Raw genomic sequence first — 15,755 nt, forward strand, 5'->3', positions numbered from 1 at the left:
TCCATTCACTAATATTCTTGCCCTTCTCTGTACTCGTTCCAGCAGCTCTACATCCTTCTTGAAATGAGGCCTCCAGACCTGTATACAGTACTCTAGGTGTGGCCTGACCATTGCCTTATACAAGGGAATAATCACCTCCTTATCCCTGCTGGAAAACGTTCTGTATATCATTGACAATACTCCATGAGCTACTCTTGCAGCCCATCTGCACTGCTCAGAGAACTTCATATCTGCCTGCACAACCACCCCCAAGTCCCTTTCATTCTCTGCCAATGTCAGTGTAGTACCACAGAGTTGATACGTTGCTCTGGGGTTGCTGTTTCCCATATGCAGTACTTTAAATTTGTCAATGTTAAACTTCATTTGAAACCTCTCAGCCCATCTGCACAACCTTTCCAGATCGTGTTGCAGCAGCATAGTGTCAGTAGTGTCCTTGACAACCCAATGACCAATGTTCTGATAGTACAGCTTCACTAATAGTGCCTTTTCCTGCAACGTTGTTGGCATTGCTGCTGTAGTACAGGCAAACATCTACTGATGTTTGCCTGTAGATTTTGATTTTGAAGATATGTTTGCCTGTAGATATGATTTTGAAGACTGCTTTGCTTTTATACAGTACAGTAGAGTTTAGTAATCGTGCTGTGGCAATAACTTAAAAATTATGCAAATAACGTAAGTTATTTGCATAATCATAACTAAGATAGTTACGTGCCATACAGTGACAAATTTTGTAACTAATTTTTTTTTCCAATAAATGGCGAGCACATTCTTGTTGTCCGAATTTCGCTTCAGTGTGAGCCTTGGAGCTCGCTCCGGAGCCCTCTACATAGGGATGATTTAATTTTAACAACCCTGTACTTCCTTATTATTCTTCCTTCTCCCTATGTATTTTTCTTTTCCCCAACATCATGAAATGTGTACTCATACCAAGTGCATGAGGTGGTTATTATGTCTACAGGTAATTTTGACATTATCCTTAAATTTCTGTTCCACGAATATACTTCAATTAAAGAAGAAAAAAAAAAGGTTATACATATTAAGAGGATCCTTAGCAATCACTCTAAGGCTTTTGTAAAGGGTCTTAAAAAAAAAAAATAAATAAAAGCTCCTTCCAATAGGTTGCTAGAGCCAACTAGTGAGGTCAAAACGGAGTATCAACATATATCATACATATATATAATATAACATAATGCTGGTGAATGATATAATTACAGTTGGAAGAACAACTCAAGACTGCATGAATAACAGGAAACCATTTGAACATTTTAATCAATAGCAACTATGAGGTACTACCCAGAAGTATAAGTATTATCCATATAGTGCAAGGAAGGATGGCCAGGGCTTCCTTGCACTATATAGCTGCAGAGGCAAAAAAAAAAAAAAAAAATAAAATAATAATAATAAACCACCTACTTGTCTCCCTCCTTGTGAAGGTATCTATCCAGCTGAATTTCACCAAGTTGTCAGCCTCAATCACATATACAACTTATTAAAATATTAACCCCAGGGGCTCATATCTGGTGAGTATAAACTGAGTATCTGGTGAGTATGGGCTTGGCACACCCAGGGTCCTAAGCTGGATATTATCATTCTTCTTTCTTGGTGATTCCCCCCCCCCCACACACACCTCTCTCTCTCTCTCTGTCTCTCTCAGGGTAAATTGGCAATTTTTTTATTTTTTTTTGGCTGGTGCAGCATAAGCCTCAGACTTCCTTGCACCATATAGTTAATAATAATAAAAAAAAATAATAATAACCCTGCCAACCTTTGTATCGTCTGCAAACTTGGACATTAAGCTTGATATATCATCATCAATATCATTTATAAATACAGAAAACAATAATGGACCCAACACTGAGCCCTGAGGGACTCCACTAATAACATTAGTCCACGATGAACAGTGTCCATTGATTACCACTCTCTGTCTTCTCCCCCTCAACCACCCCTTTATCCATAGCAGCAATTTGCCTCCAATGTCACACTGCTCCAATTTGTGTAGCAGTTTTCCATGTGCAACAGTATCAAAAGCCTTTCTAAGATCCAAGTATATAATACCAAAGCTACTCCCTGCATCCAGTTCCTTTGTGACTGCATCATAATATCCAATCAAATTGGTCAGGCAAGACTTCCCCTTAACAAAACCATGCTGTGTCCGAGCTATAACTGAAGTCTTGTCTAAATGATCCTGTCTTGTCTAAATGATCCTGTCTAAAGTGCATCTTTAACCAGTGCCTCCATTAATTTTACTGGAACAGAAGTTAAGCTCACAGGTCTATAATTACTTGTGTCAGCCTTTGATCCTCCTTTGTGAATTGTTGTCACATTTGCACATTTCCAGTCTATGGGTACCTCCCCTGAGTCCAAGGAAGCTCTCATAATTATGGCTAAGGGTTTGCTTACTTCCTTTGTTGCCTCCTTTAATATAGCTGGATAGATCCCATCCACCCCGGGTGCCTTTCTTGTGTTTACCTTCAACAATTTCTCCTCCACTTTACTCCCAGTTATTTCAAGATTCTGTAGCTTACTGCTAGAGTTGAATACACCTCTGGCATTCCCCTTGCTGAATAACTCCTCATGTGTGAATGTCGATGCAAAATATTCATTTAGTTTGTTAGCTACCTGAGCAGGATCATCAACAGTTGACCTATCAATATCAAGTGGACCAATCTGATTCAACCGCCTCCTTCTGGAGTTTACATAAGTAACGAAGTCTTTGCTGTTTTTCTTTGCATCCCTTGCCAAGGATTTCTCGTAATCTGCCTTTGCCTGCCTAACCTCCTTTGTAACTTGGTTTCATATCAACTTGTATCTATCATAGGCTTTTGTGTCATGTGTTAATTTGTAAGTATCCCATGCATTTTTCTTCTCTGCCATATGCCTGATTAATTCATCTGACATCCATTTTGGCCTAAACCATGAACAATATTTCTTAGGTATGTAAAGCCTAATAGCTTCCAAGATAAGTTCTTTGAATGCTTCCCATTTTGAATTTGCTGTTGGTAACATCATCAGTTGATCCCACTGTATAGAATTTAAATACACTCTCAGTCCATCGTATTCGCCTTTACGGAAGCAATAACCCTTCCCTTTACCCCTAATGGTAGTTTCCTCTTTGAGTAAATCCCACTTCAGCACACTGTGATCACTGCCACCTAGTGTTTCATTTATCTGCAGATTCTTAATGCATGAAGAATCACTGCTGATAATCAAATCAAGAGTATTACTCCCTCTAATTGCCTCCCGAACATGCTGATGTAGAAAACAATCATCCAATAAATCCACAAAAGCCCTACTAGTGTGTGAGTGACCAGCCCCCAAATTCCAGTCAATATCTGGGAAATTAAAATCTCCCATTATAAGACTCTCTGATTTACTGGCCCACTCTATTTCCCTCTATAGTTTCTTATTATACTCATCAGAGTCATTAGGCCTATAGCACACTCCTACTCTCAATTTTGATCTCCCAATGCTTATGTCACACCAAACTGACTCAACACTGCACTGTCCAGCGATGTCGACTGGCTTCACTTCCTTGGTTTTTTTGTGTTTCTTAACTAAAAGCATAACACCTCCCCCCTTCCTATCCTTTCTGTAGACGTTGTACTCCTCAAATTCCAGTTCTGCATCCCTTATATCTGTGTGACACCACGTCTCTGATAACCCAACAATATCTGCCTTTGATGTTTTGAGCAATACCTAAAATTCATCAAATTTATTTACTAAACTCCTAGCATTGGTGTACACGCAAGAATACCTGCACCTGTTTCTATTCTTAGCTACTCTAACACAACTCATGTGTTTACTTGTACCGCAATGGCGCCCAGCAGTCTCTGAAATATCATGCATCTTGTTTTTCAGGCTTCTGCTCATTCTAATAGAAGCAGTGCAAGAATCTCTTTCACCTCTGCCAGTGGCTACTGTCAATCTATTGGTCTTTGTCTCCCCCAAAGCTAGCAGTTTTCTGACCCACCTAACACTGCCTCGATAGCATCAGCAAATATTCTTGCACCCTTTCTATTTAAGTGTATCCCATCCCTGTAGAAGCAATCTCTCGTGTTAACAAGTACAGTCCAGTCTGAAAAAAATTCTACACCTTGAGCCTTGCACAATCTTTCCAGGGCCGAATTGATCGACAAGGCTCTCATCATATACTCCCTCCTATCCTGTCTGGCAGAATTGCAGACACTTTCAAATTCAACCCTAATTCTCGGCTTTTGTTCAACAGTGACCTGTAATTGTTAAGTAATTCTGACGGTCTCCTACTCTTAATATCATTAGTGCCAACGTGTACAACTATATCTGAGCAAGAGGAAGAATCCCATCAGCATTGAGCATGCTCAAACCATTCAAGGCTTTATACACCTCTATCAGATCACCTCGCTGGTGCCTAGTCTCCAGACTATGTAATTCGCAAAACCTAAGCACGCAAGAGCACCCCTTTGTTCCATTCACTAATCTTGTTGCCCTTCTCTGTACTCGTTCCAGCAGCTCTACATCCTTCTTGAAATGAGGCCTCCAGGCCTGTATACAGTACTCTAGGTGTGGCCTGACAATTGCCTTATACAAGGGAATAATCACCTCCTTATCCCTGCTAGAAAAATTCCTATATATCATTGACAATACACCATGAGCTACTTTTGCCACCCTTCTGCACTGCTCAGAGAACTTCATATCTGCCTGCACAACCACCCCCAGGTCCCTTTCATTCTCTACCACTGTCAGTGCAATACCACAGAGTTGATACGTTGCTCTGGGGTTGCTGTTTCCCATGTGTAGTACTTTACATTTGTCAATGTTAAACTTCATTTGCCACCTCTCAGGCCATCTGCGGAACCTTTCCATATCCTGTTTCAGCAGCATAGTGTCAATAGTGTCATTGACAACCCTGCCAACCTTCGTATCGTCTGCAAACTTGGACATTAAGCTTGATATACCATCATCAATATCATTTATAAATACAGAAAACAATAAAGGACCCAATACTGAACCCTGAGGGACTCCACTAATAACATTAGTCCACGATGAGCAGTGTCCATTGCAGTGATTAATGGAGTTGTGAGAATGGTAGAGCAACTTTCGAATTTGAATGAATGAGGTAGAGAGATTTTAATCCAGAGAAGATCGAAAAGAAGAGATTCTAAATTATCACCAAGTCTCTGGCAGGGAATAGCTGACGGACATATACACAATTACCAGCTTTGAGGCGAAAGGAATCATACAACAAATAATTTGGGCAACTTAGATGAACAGTGGTTGAATCAACAGATAGCTGAGATTCTGTCAGAAAAAGTACACGAGGTTTGGCAGACTGTAAATGGAAAGGACATCATTGAGATTAGAACTGTGACCGCGTATAGTTGTGAAATGAAGTAGGAAGTGAACTAGAAAGGTTAGAGGGCATGATGCAGAATTTGCAGATGTGAATATTGGGAGAGCAGCTAATACTTTATGATGGTCAGAAAACACTAGTGGAACTCACTGTTGACAGTTATTTTTGTATTAGTAGTTGAAAGTGATGTAGGAAGGCATGCTTATTCATCATTGATAAAAGAAATTTCCCATATCATTTAACCATCCCGTTTGGAAATTTGTTTCAACAGTCAACGGCCTGGTGGCTAAAGGCAAATTTCCAGACTTATATTGTGAAACCATTCTTCAATTTGAATCTATGCCGCTTCATCGGTGTGATGAAACCTTCGTGAAATCTTCCCATGAAGAGGGAAGGATGTGAAATATTCACATACTTCCTAAAATGACGCTTCCATACACAAGATGTGGCCTACTCATTACTTGAAACAATAGCATAATCACATCTTTGTCTTTGCTGGCGAAGTTCTTGTATGAAATTAACAAAACCGCATGATATATCCAGGAAATCTACTTGTACTGCTCAGAGAACTTCATATCAATCTGTACAATTATCCTGAGCTCTCTTTCTTTACCACCTTGAATACCATCCCAGAATAGTATACCTAATTGGTATGCTATTCTGGGATGACTGTCGGCCATATGCAGTTCATTACATTTACCAATGTTAAACATCCATTGCCACTTCTCAGCCCATCTCCCTGATTTATCTAGATCTTGCTGTAATAGAATGCCTTGGATGCTGTCATTAACCACCCTCCCAACCATTTTATTCCCTACAATACAGAGTTCAGTGCTTGACCTATTTCATTACATCTTGGCACACCCAGGGTCCTGAGCTGAATATCATCATTCTTCTATTTTATTGGTAATTCCCTTCTCTCTCTCTCTCTCTCTCTCTCTCTCTCTCTCTCTCTCTCTCTCTCTCTCTCTCTCTCTCTCTCTCTCTCTCTCTCTCTCTCTCTCTCAGACTAATTCAAATTTTATTTTCGGCTGGAGCAGCAGAAGCCTCAGGCTTCTTTGCACCATATGGCTAATAATAATAATAATAACATTTCAACCTATCATATAACGAGATGATAGATATTTATAGTGCACACTAAATAAATAAATATATATTTATTTATTTTGAAAATAAGCGTTTAAAAACAGTGGTTTTTTTAAAACCATAGTTTCTATGTTGCATGTAACGTATACTATACCGTATATACGGCTTATGTTCTGCAAATTGCAGTGGCTGGAGACTAGGCACCTGCGCGGTGATCTGATTCAGGTGTATAAGGCCTTGAATGGGTTGAGCATGCTGAATTCTGATGGGATCCCTGCACTTGTTCAGATTACGAACCTAAGGGGGCATAAATTCAAATTAAGAAAGGACATATGTAGAATAGATGTGCGGAAATTTGCTTTTAGCAAGTGGGTGGTTAATTGCTGGAACAAACTTCCATCTGTCGTTGTGGAAGTTGATAGGTTGAATAAATTTAAGGAGGAACTGGACAGGCATTTGGAGGGAATGGTATGATTTTTTTTTTTTTTTTTTTTTTTTGGCTGATGCTGCATAAGCTCATACACTTGCTTTCTTGCATCACATGCCACTACTACTACTACTACTACTACTACTACTATACAACACAGAAAAAAATGTTCTGAGGGTAATTGTCAGTAGCGAGCTACCCTTTTTTGAGCCGGGAAGCAAAGAACATGTTCGGGCCCCTACTTAATTAATGAAAATTGCGAAAACAGGCGCAGCGAGATAAAGACTCCGACCCCCTAAAGGGCCCGGGCCGGGGCAATTCCCTTGCCTGCCTACATGGTAGCTATGCCACTGGTAGTTGTGCAGTCAAATATGAAATTTTCTGAGCAGTGCAGACAGGCTATCAGAGCAGGTCATAGACATGCTGTCAGAGCAGGTCATAGACATGCTGTCAGAGCATGTCTATGTATATCAATGATATACAGAAATTTTGCTAGTATGAAAGAGGAGGCGATTATTCCTTTGTATAAGCAATGGTCAGGCTACATCTTGATTACTGCGTACAGGTCTGGAGGCCTCATTTTAGGAAGGATGTAGAGCTGCCAGAACGAGTACAGAGATGGGCAACAAGATTGGTGAGGGGAACGAAGGGTTGCTCTTACCAAGAAACACTTCAAGTTCTGAAAATTGCAGCGTGTGGAGACTAGGCACATGCGTTGTGATCTGATTGAGTTGTATAAGTCCTTGAATGGATTCAGCAGGCTCAATGCTCATGAGTTTCTTCCTCTTGCTGAGATCAAGAACCTGAGGGGGCATAAATTCAAAATTTAGGAAGGACAGTTGTAGAATAGATATTCGGAAATTTGCCAATAGCCAGCTAATAGTTGATTGCTTCCACAACGACAGACTTCCGTCTGTCGTTGTGGAAGCAATCAATCGTTGTGGAAGCAATCAATCGAAGCAATCGTTGTGGAAGTCGATAACGTAAATAAATACAAGGAAGAACTGGACAAACTTTGAATGAATGGTTGTCTGAAAGGGAATTTTTTTTTTTTTTTTTTTTTGGCTGTTGCTATATAAGCATGCTTTCTTGCATCATATGACTCTACTAATGTTAATGCTAATAGTAGAAATATTTTCATTAGTACCATTTAATTCTTGTGGTTTTTGGTCTAAATAAAGGAGAATAGATCGATCAGATGACACTGCTGTATGATTTCAATGATGGCAACTGTCATGTCTGTTGTAGTTTTATGTCCGAATGGCAGACGACAAACTATTAAAGTTTCTGCAACTACAAGTATGCTTCAGGTATTTAAAGCCACTTAAAAATGAATACAGATAAGTTTTTGTGTTGATGTGTGTTTTAAATAGTTTTGTGAATGAAGGGCAGAATGCTGACTGATATGGTAGTTTTCAGCTAGATAACTGGAGACAATCTAGTTTGTTTTGGTTTCAATTTTATGTTAGTTGTATTAAATTACGGAGCTTTCTGATAATGCCCACAATTAATTTTAACTGCCATGTCAAAAGAAATGTTAGGCGAGTTGTCCGTCCCCCAAGAATTTTGGTGTCTACCCGAACAAAATTTCTACGCATTTGTAAACGCTAAAAACTGCTGTTATGTTTGGCCTTTCTGTATTTTCCCTGATTCATTATCATTACCTGGATTGCCACTGCAGGTCAGTAATGCGTAGAAAATGTGTAAAGGTTCTACGGACAGGGCGCCAGTTTTAGATTTCTTCCCCAAGAGACCACTTTTTTTCCCATTAAAACATTCTATTTGTTGGGTTCTTGGTTTTCTTTTACATCGTTTTCCTGTGGAGGCTCTAGTTCTTGAATATTTTGATCCATTTATCATTATTCTTACTATCAGAGGGCATTGTCTTGAGCAAATCTTTACCCAGTGCAGAGTGCATGATGGTCCCCATGGTGTTGGGGATTTCAAGCACTCCTGTGAGTCATCCTTAGAACAGGTAGCTACATGAGCTATAGCAGGGTAACTAAGAGTAAGAACAGATGCATGTATACAATTCGCATACACACTAATGCTAGGAGCATAGTAAATAAATTTGATGAATTTGAAGTACAGAATAAGTCATCAAATGCAGACATTACATGGCTGCAATCAGATGTAAGGGATGCAGAATTTGTATATGGGAGTACAATGTATACAAACAGGACAGGATGGATGGGGAGAGATTATATCCTTAGTTAAGAAGCGTATTAAATCTAAGGCAGTGCAATCAGTTGACACGGGTGTCCAGTGCAACTTTAATCCAGTTGTGTGTGACATAAGCACTGGGAAAATAAAAATGCAAATGAGACTGTGTTATAGGCCTAATGACTGTGAAGGGTATAACAAACAACTAACAGAGTGGGCCAGCATATCAGAATGTTTTATTGGGGAATTTTAACTTCCCAGATATTGACTAGAACTTATAGGTTGGGGGCACTTTGTGGATTAATTGGATGACTGTTTTCTAGCATTATTAGAGTGGCAAGAAGCAATATTCTTGATTAAGAGAAGCCATATATTGAGAATCTGCAGTTTAAAGACCCAGTGGGTGGCAGTGCTCACATGTGTACTGATGTGCGATTTACTTAAAGACATAACTGCTGTCAAGGGGAGGGATTTTTTTCTTGTAAGGGTGACAACAGTGGTCTCAAACAGTTTTTAAATTCTATGCAGTAGGACCAACTAATGATGTTATCAACAGCAAATTCTAAATGGGAAGCATTCAGAGAAATAATTGTAAAAGCTATTAGGCTTTGCTTACCAACTAAGAAATACTGTTCAAGGCTTAGACCTAAATGGATGTCAGATGAACTGATGAGATTTGTGGCATAGAATAAAAATGCATGGAATACATATAAATTATCAGATGAAAGCATATGGTGGATATAAACTAGTCATGTCACAAATGAGGTTAGGCAATTGAGGCAGAATACATTCTCTGACAGAGAATGTAAAGAAAAGCAGCAAAGACTCTACTTTTGTTAACAGTAGAAAGAAGAGGTTGAATCACAATGAGCCACTTGATGTGGATGATTTAACTATTGATAATCCTGCTCAGGTTGTTGACAAACTAAAGAAGTATTTTGCACCAGTATTTATGTATGAAGAATTCTGTTGGGGGGGGATGCTAGAAGTTTATCACAGTCTAACAGAAAGCTAAATGAGTTTGTAATAACTGAGGAGAAAATGGAAGAGAAATTGTTGATGCTAAATGGTCTAATGTCAACAGATACCTTCTTTCATCTTCTTAACCTTCAACCCACACACCACTAAGTATTATAGGTTCTGATACCTCTCGTTTGGGGTTTTCATAAAAAAAGCACTGGGGTGGATGGGATCTATCCAATTGTATTAAGGAAGGCAACAAAGGAGGTAAGCAAACCCTTAGCCATAATTATGACAGCATCTTTGGTGTCAGGGCTGGAGATGTGAGGATACATCCCTGATTCACAAAGAGGATCAAAAGGGACATGAATAATTATTGATTAAGTCATCAAATGCCTACTTTCTTGCATTATTTGTCAATAACTACTAATAAGTCATTAAGATAAAAGATTAATGGAATAAAACTATTTTTGTTGTTTTATGTTTGTAGAATTTATTAAAAATGAGCGTTTTTGATTGCATAGGGCGTACAATATGTAGCAGAGGTATTTGTAATAGTAGCACATAATTTTGGTGCTTTTTAAATATTCTGCCCATTTTCATCGAAGAATTGAAAATCTAAGTACAGGACAACCTAATTTCTTACTCTGTTCTCCACCTCTATTGGAACATGATCCTGTGCATATATTTTTCCCATTCTTTGTTCAACTTCTTTACTTCGGTTCCACTAAAATAATGGAGTCACTGATTAAAGAAGTGATGCAGGACCATTTAGGCAGGAGTGCAATTATATGCCAATCACAGCATGGATTTATTAAGGTGCAATAATATCTGACCAGTCTGATTGGATACTGTGATGCAGTAAAAGGAATTGGATGCAAAATATAATTTTGATATCATATACTTGGATTTTCATTCCAACTAAGAAATACTGTTCAAGGTTTAGGCCTAAATGGATGTCAGATGAACTAATGAGGCTCATGCCAGAGAAGAAAAATGTGTGGGATGCATATAAATTGTCAGGTGACACAGAAGCCTATACACTTGGTCATCGACTTACGACCACAAAAAAAAATAATAAATTAATAATAAATCAGGAAGTCACTACTGAGGACACCCATAACCCAGGTGAGGAGGCACATCGATGACGGGAGGACTGAGGACAGCACCAGGCACACACTCAGTTGCTCTCTCTCACATACACCCAGTTGCTTTCAAGCATCTGTTGCGTGTGGTGTATTAATTAAAGTTATACTGAAATTTGCATAAAATGTTTAGTAAAAGGAAAATGCCTTCATCTACATATATGCCAGCTAAGAAGTCAAAGAAAACTATTGATTCAGAGTGTAAAATGAAAATTATCCAGCAGTATGAAGGCGGAAAGAAAGTCAATACAATAGCACGTGACTTGAAGTTATCACATTCCATGGTATCAACGATACTTAAGGACAAAGAAAGAATTCGGGAAGCTGTGAAAGGTTCTGCACCTATTAAGTCTAGAATTTTAACCAAACCACAACAGGAACCCATCCATGAAATGGAGAAATGGTTGTTTATGTGGATGGAAGATTTAATACAAAAAAAATACACCCATGAGCCTTCACACAGTGAAAATAAAAAAAAACAAACTTCTAGCCTTTGCTTTACACAGCGCAAGCAAAGGCTAGAAGTTGTTTAAGAGTTTAAAATCACGCGCCTGAGACGATTACGCAGAAGATTTTCAGGCTGGTACTGAAAATCTTCTGAGTGGTTTAAGCGTTTTTTTAAAAAAGATTTGCTTTGCATAATGTCTCTATAAATAAACATCACCTACCTCAATCCAAGAACATGACCCTAACGATGCACAACCCAGCACAAGCAAAGATTAAAAATTGATTTTGTAAATTTCATTTGTATTAATTTTTACATTAATTTTAGATTGTATTTTTCTGTTTACACATAAATTATGCACAGCATTATTTTTCACATTATGTACTATATAATTATAGATTGTAGTTTTGTTTTTTTATAAACAGTATGAATAATAAACCAATTAAAATTTAGAGAACGTTTGAATTTAACCTCAGAGAGAGAGAGAGAGAGATAGCGCCTAGGCATAGAAATGAAGGTAGTAGTAGTAGTAGTGGCATGTGATGCAAGAAAGCAAATGTATGAGCTTATGCAGCATCAGCCAAAAAAAAAAAAAAAATCACACCATTCCCTCCAAATGCCTGTCCAGTTCCTCCTTAAATTTATTCAACCTATCAACTTCCACAACGACAGATGGAAGTTTGTTCCAGCAATTAACCACCCGCAGGCTAAAGGCAAATTTCCGCACATCTATTCTTCATCTGTCCTTTCTTAATTTGAGCCCCCTTAGGTTCGTAATCTGAACAAGTGGAAGGATCCCATCAGAATTCAGCATGCTGAACCCATTCAAGGCCTTATGCACCTCAATCAGATCACTGCACAGGTGCCTAGTCTCCAACCACTGCAATTTGCAGAACTTAAGCCTGTCTTGGTAAGAGGATCCCTTCATTCCCCTCACCAATCTTGTTGCCCTTCTCTGTACACGCTCAAGTAAATCTACATCCTTCCTAAAATGAGGCCTCCAGACCTGTACGCAGTACTCAAGGGGCGCCTCCGTAGCCAGGTGGGCAGGAGCAGCAGTGCGTAGCACACACTTCTTGATTAGACCGGGGTTCGAACCCGTGACCACCAAATACGGAGAATGCGGAAAGGTCAGGGAATGACCACTGCATATCCCCGGAGCAATATGGCTTTAGTTGCTAATGCTCCTAAAAACCAAAAAATAACAATAATAATAAGTACTCAAGGCGTGGCCTGACCATTGCCTTATACAGAAGGATAATCACCTCCTTTTCCCTGCTAGCAAAATTCCTATATATCATTGACAAAACCCCATGACCTGCCCTGGCAGCCTGTCTGCATTGCTCAGAAAACTTCATATCTGCCTGCACAATTACTCCCAGGTCTTTTTCATTTTCTACCACCTTAAGTGTAGTACCACACAGTTGGTACGTTTCTCTGGGTTTATCAATGATATTGATAAATTATTTTTTGCATCCAGTTCCTTTGTAACCACATCATAATATCCTATCAAATTTGTCAGACAAGACTTTCCCTTAACAAACCCATGCTGTGTCTGAATTATTGCTGCAGTCTTGTCTAGATGATCCTGCAATGCATCTTTAACCAGTGACTCTATTATTTTACTCGGAACAGAAGTTAAACTAACTGGTCTGTAATTACTCGTGTCACCCTTCGATCCCACTTTGTGTGATCGAAGGGTGACACGAGTGACAGAGATATTTGCATATCTCCAGTCTGTGGGACCCACCCCTGAGTCCAAGGTTGCTCTCATAATTATGGCTAAGGGTTTGCTTAGTTGCTTTGCCGCCTCCTTTAATATAACTGGATGTACAGTATCGCTAAGTAAAAGATAAAAACATTACTGTATTTAAAATGAAAAATAAAAGATAATAAAAATTTAAAAGATTATAAAAATAAATTATAAAGATGATAAAAAGATTAGAAAGGTTAAAAAATACTGTTAAGAAATATATGGCCGACATACGACCAGATCGACTTTCGACCTGTCAGTCAGAACAGAAGTCGGTCGTAAGTCGACGACCAACTGTACCAGATATAAGCTAGTCTGTAATCAAGCCACAAAGGAGGCTAGGCAAGCGAAGGCTGATTACATGAAATCCTTGGCAAAGTATGCAAAGAAAAACAACAAAGACTTCTTTACTTATGTAAACTGTAGAATGAAGGGGATGAATCAGATTGGTCCACTTGATGTTGGTAGTTTGACTGTTGATGATCCTTTTCAGATAGCTGACAAACTGAATGAGTATTTTGCATCTACATTCACACATAAGGAATTCTGTAAGGAAGGGGAGGACAGAAGTTTACTAAACTCTAAGAGGGAGCTAAATGATTTTGTAATAACAGAAACCAAAGTGAGGGAGAAATTATTGAAGTTAAACATAAAAAAGGCACCTGGGGCAGATGGAATCTATTCAGTTATATTGAAGGAGGCAGCAAGGGAAGTTAGCAAACCCTTAGCCATAAGTATGAGAGCATTCTTGGAATCAGGAGAGGTCCTCATGGATTAGAGATGTGCAAATGTATTCCCAGTTCACAAAGGGGGGTTCAAAGGGTGACACAAATTATTATAGACCTGTTAGTTTAACTTCTGCTCCAGCAAAAATAATGCAGTTACTGGTTAAAGAAGTGATGCAGGATCACCTAGACAAAATGGAAATAATAGTTCGGACACGGTATAGGTTTGTTAAGGGGAAATCTTGTCTGAACAATTTGATTGGATACTACGCTGTGGTCACAAAGGAACTGGATGCAAAAAATAATTTTTATATCATATACTTGAACTTCAGGAAAGCTTTTGATACTGTAGCACGTGGAAGACAGCTGTACAAATTGGAGCGGTATGGCATTAAGGGCAAGTTGCTGCAATGGATGAAAAGATGGTTGAGTGGGAGATGACAGAGAGTGGTAATAAATGGACACTGCTCTACATGGACTAATGTTATTAATGGATTCCCCCCAGGGTTCGGTGCTGGGCCCATTGTTGTTTTCTGTATTTATCAATGATATCGATGATGGTATATCAGGCTTAATGCCCAATTTGCAGATGATACAAAGGTTGGCAGGGTTGTTAATGGGAGTAAAAACAGTATGTTGTTACTGCAACAGAATCTAGAAAATTTTAGGTAGATGGGCTGAGAAGTGGCAACTGCAATTTAACTTGACAAATGTAAAGTACTACATATGGGAAACAGCAACCCCAGAGCAACGTATCAACTCTGTGGTACTACACTGACAGTGGTAGAGAATGAAAGGGACCTGGGGGTGGTTGTGCAGGCAGATATGAAGTTCTCAGAGCAGTGCAGATGGGCTGCCAGAGCAGGTCATGGGGTTTTGTCAGTGATATATAGGAATTTTGCTAGCTGAGACAAGGTGGTGATTATCCCTTTGTATAAAGCAATGGTCAGGCGACACCTTGAGTACTGCATACAGGTCTGGAGGCCCCATTTTAGGAAGGATGTAGAGTTGCTAGAATGAGTGCAAGTAGGGCAACAAGATTGGTGAGAGGAACAAAGGGGTGCACTTACGAAGAGAAGCTTAATTTCTGCAAGTTGCAGAATCTGGAATACTAGGCACCTGCGAGGTGATCTGATTGAGGTGTATAAGGCCTTGAATGGTTTGAGCAGGCTCAGTGCTGATGGGATACTTCCGCTTGCTCAGATTAAGAACCTGAGCGGGGCATAGATTCAAATTGAGGAAAGGCAGTTATAGTATAGATGTGTAGAAATTTGCCTTTAGCTAGCGGGTAGTTGATTTCTGGAACAGACGTCCATCTGTTGTTTTGGAAGTTGATATTTTTTTTTTTTTTTTTTTTTGGCTGTGCTATATAAGTTTGCTTTCTTGCATCATATTTGAAATTAGCATTAGTTGCCTCAACTAATGCTAATTTCAAGAATGCTTTTGATACCGTTGCACATAAAAGACTGCTGTACAAATTGGAGCAGTGCAGCGTTAAGGGCAAGTCACTGCTATGGATAAAGGGATGGTTGAGTGGAGAAGACAGTGCTTATCATTGGCTACTGCTCTTCATGGGCTAATATTTTTTGTGGGGTACCCAAGGATTTTGTGCTGGGCCCATTGTTATTTTCTATATTTATTAAGGATGTATTGATGAAGTTATATCAGGCTTAATGTCTAAATTTGAACATGATGCAGAGGTTGACAGGATAGTTAATGACA

General features: G+C 39.1%; 1 protein-coding gene across 1 annotated transcript in view; it reads left to right on the plus strand.

Moving 5' to 3' along the window:
* The first annotated feature begins 8,045 nt into the window (after positions 1 to 8,045).
* LOC150076681 (tether containing UBX domain for GLUT4) overlaps positions 8,046 to 15,755 on the plus strand; it is a 328,877-nt gene continuing 321,167 nt past the window's right edge. The window contains exon 1 of the mRNA XM_090386552.1: positions 8,046 to 8,152. Coding sequence (XP_090242678.1) covers positions 8,054 to 8,152 — 99 coding nt within the window. The 5' untranslated portion in view covers positions 8,046 to 8,053. The remainder of the gene's footprint in view (positions 8,153 to 15,755) is intronic.

The sequence above is a fragment of the Mastigoproctus giganteus genome, chromosome 12, assembly GCF_048544385.1.
Source record: "Mastigoproctus giganteus isolate SK-2022 chromosome 12, ASM4854438v1, whole genome shotgun sequence".
Taxonomy (NCBI): domain Eukaryota; kingdom Metazoa; phylum Arthropoda; class Arachnida; order Uropygi; family Thelyphonidae; genus Mastigoproctus; species Mastigoproctus giganteus.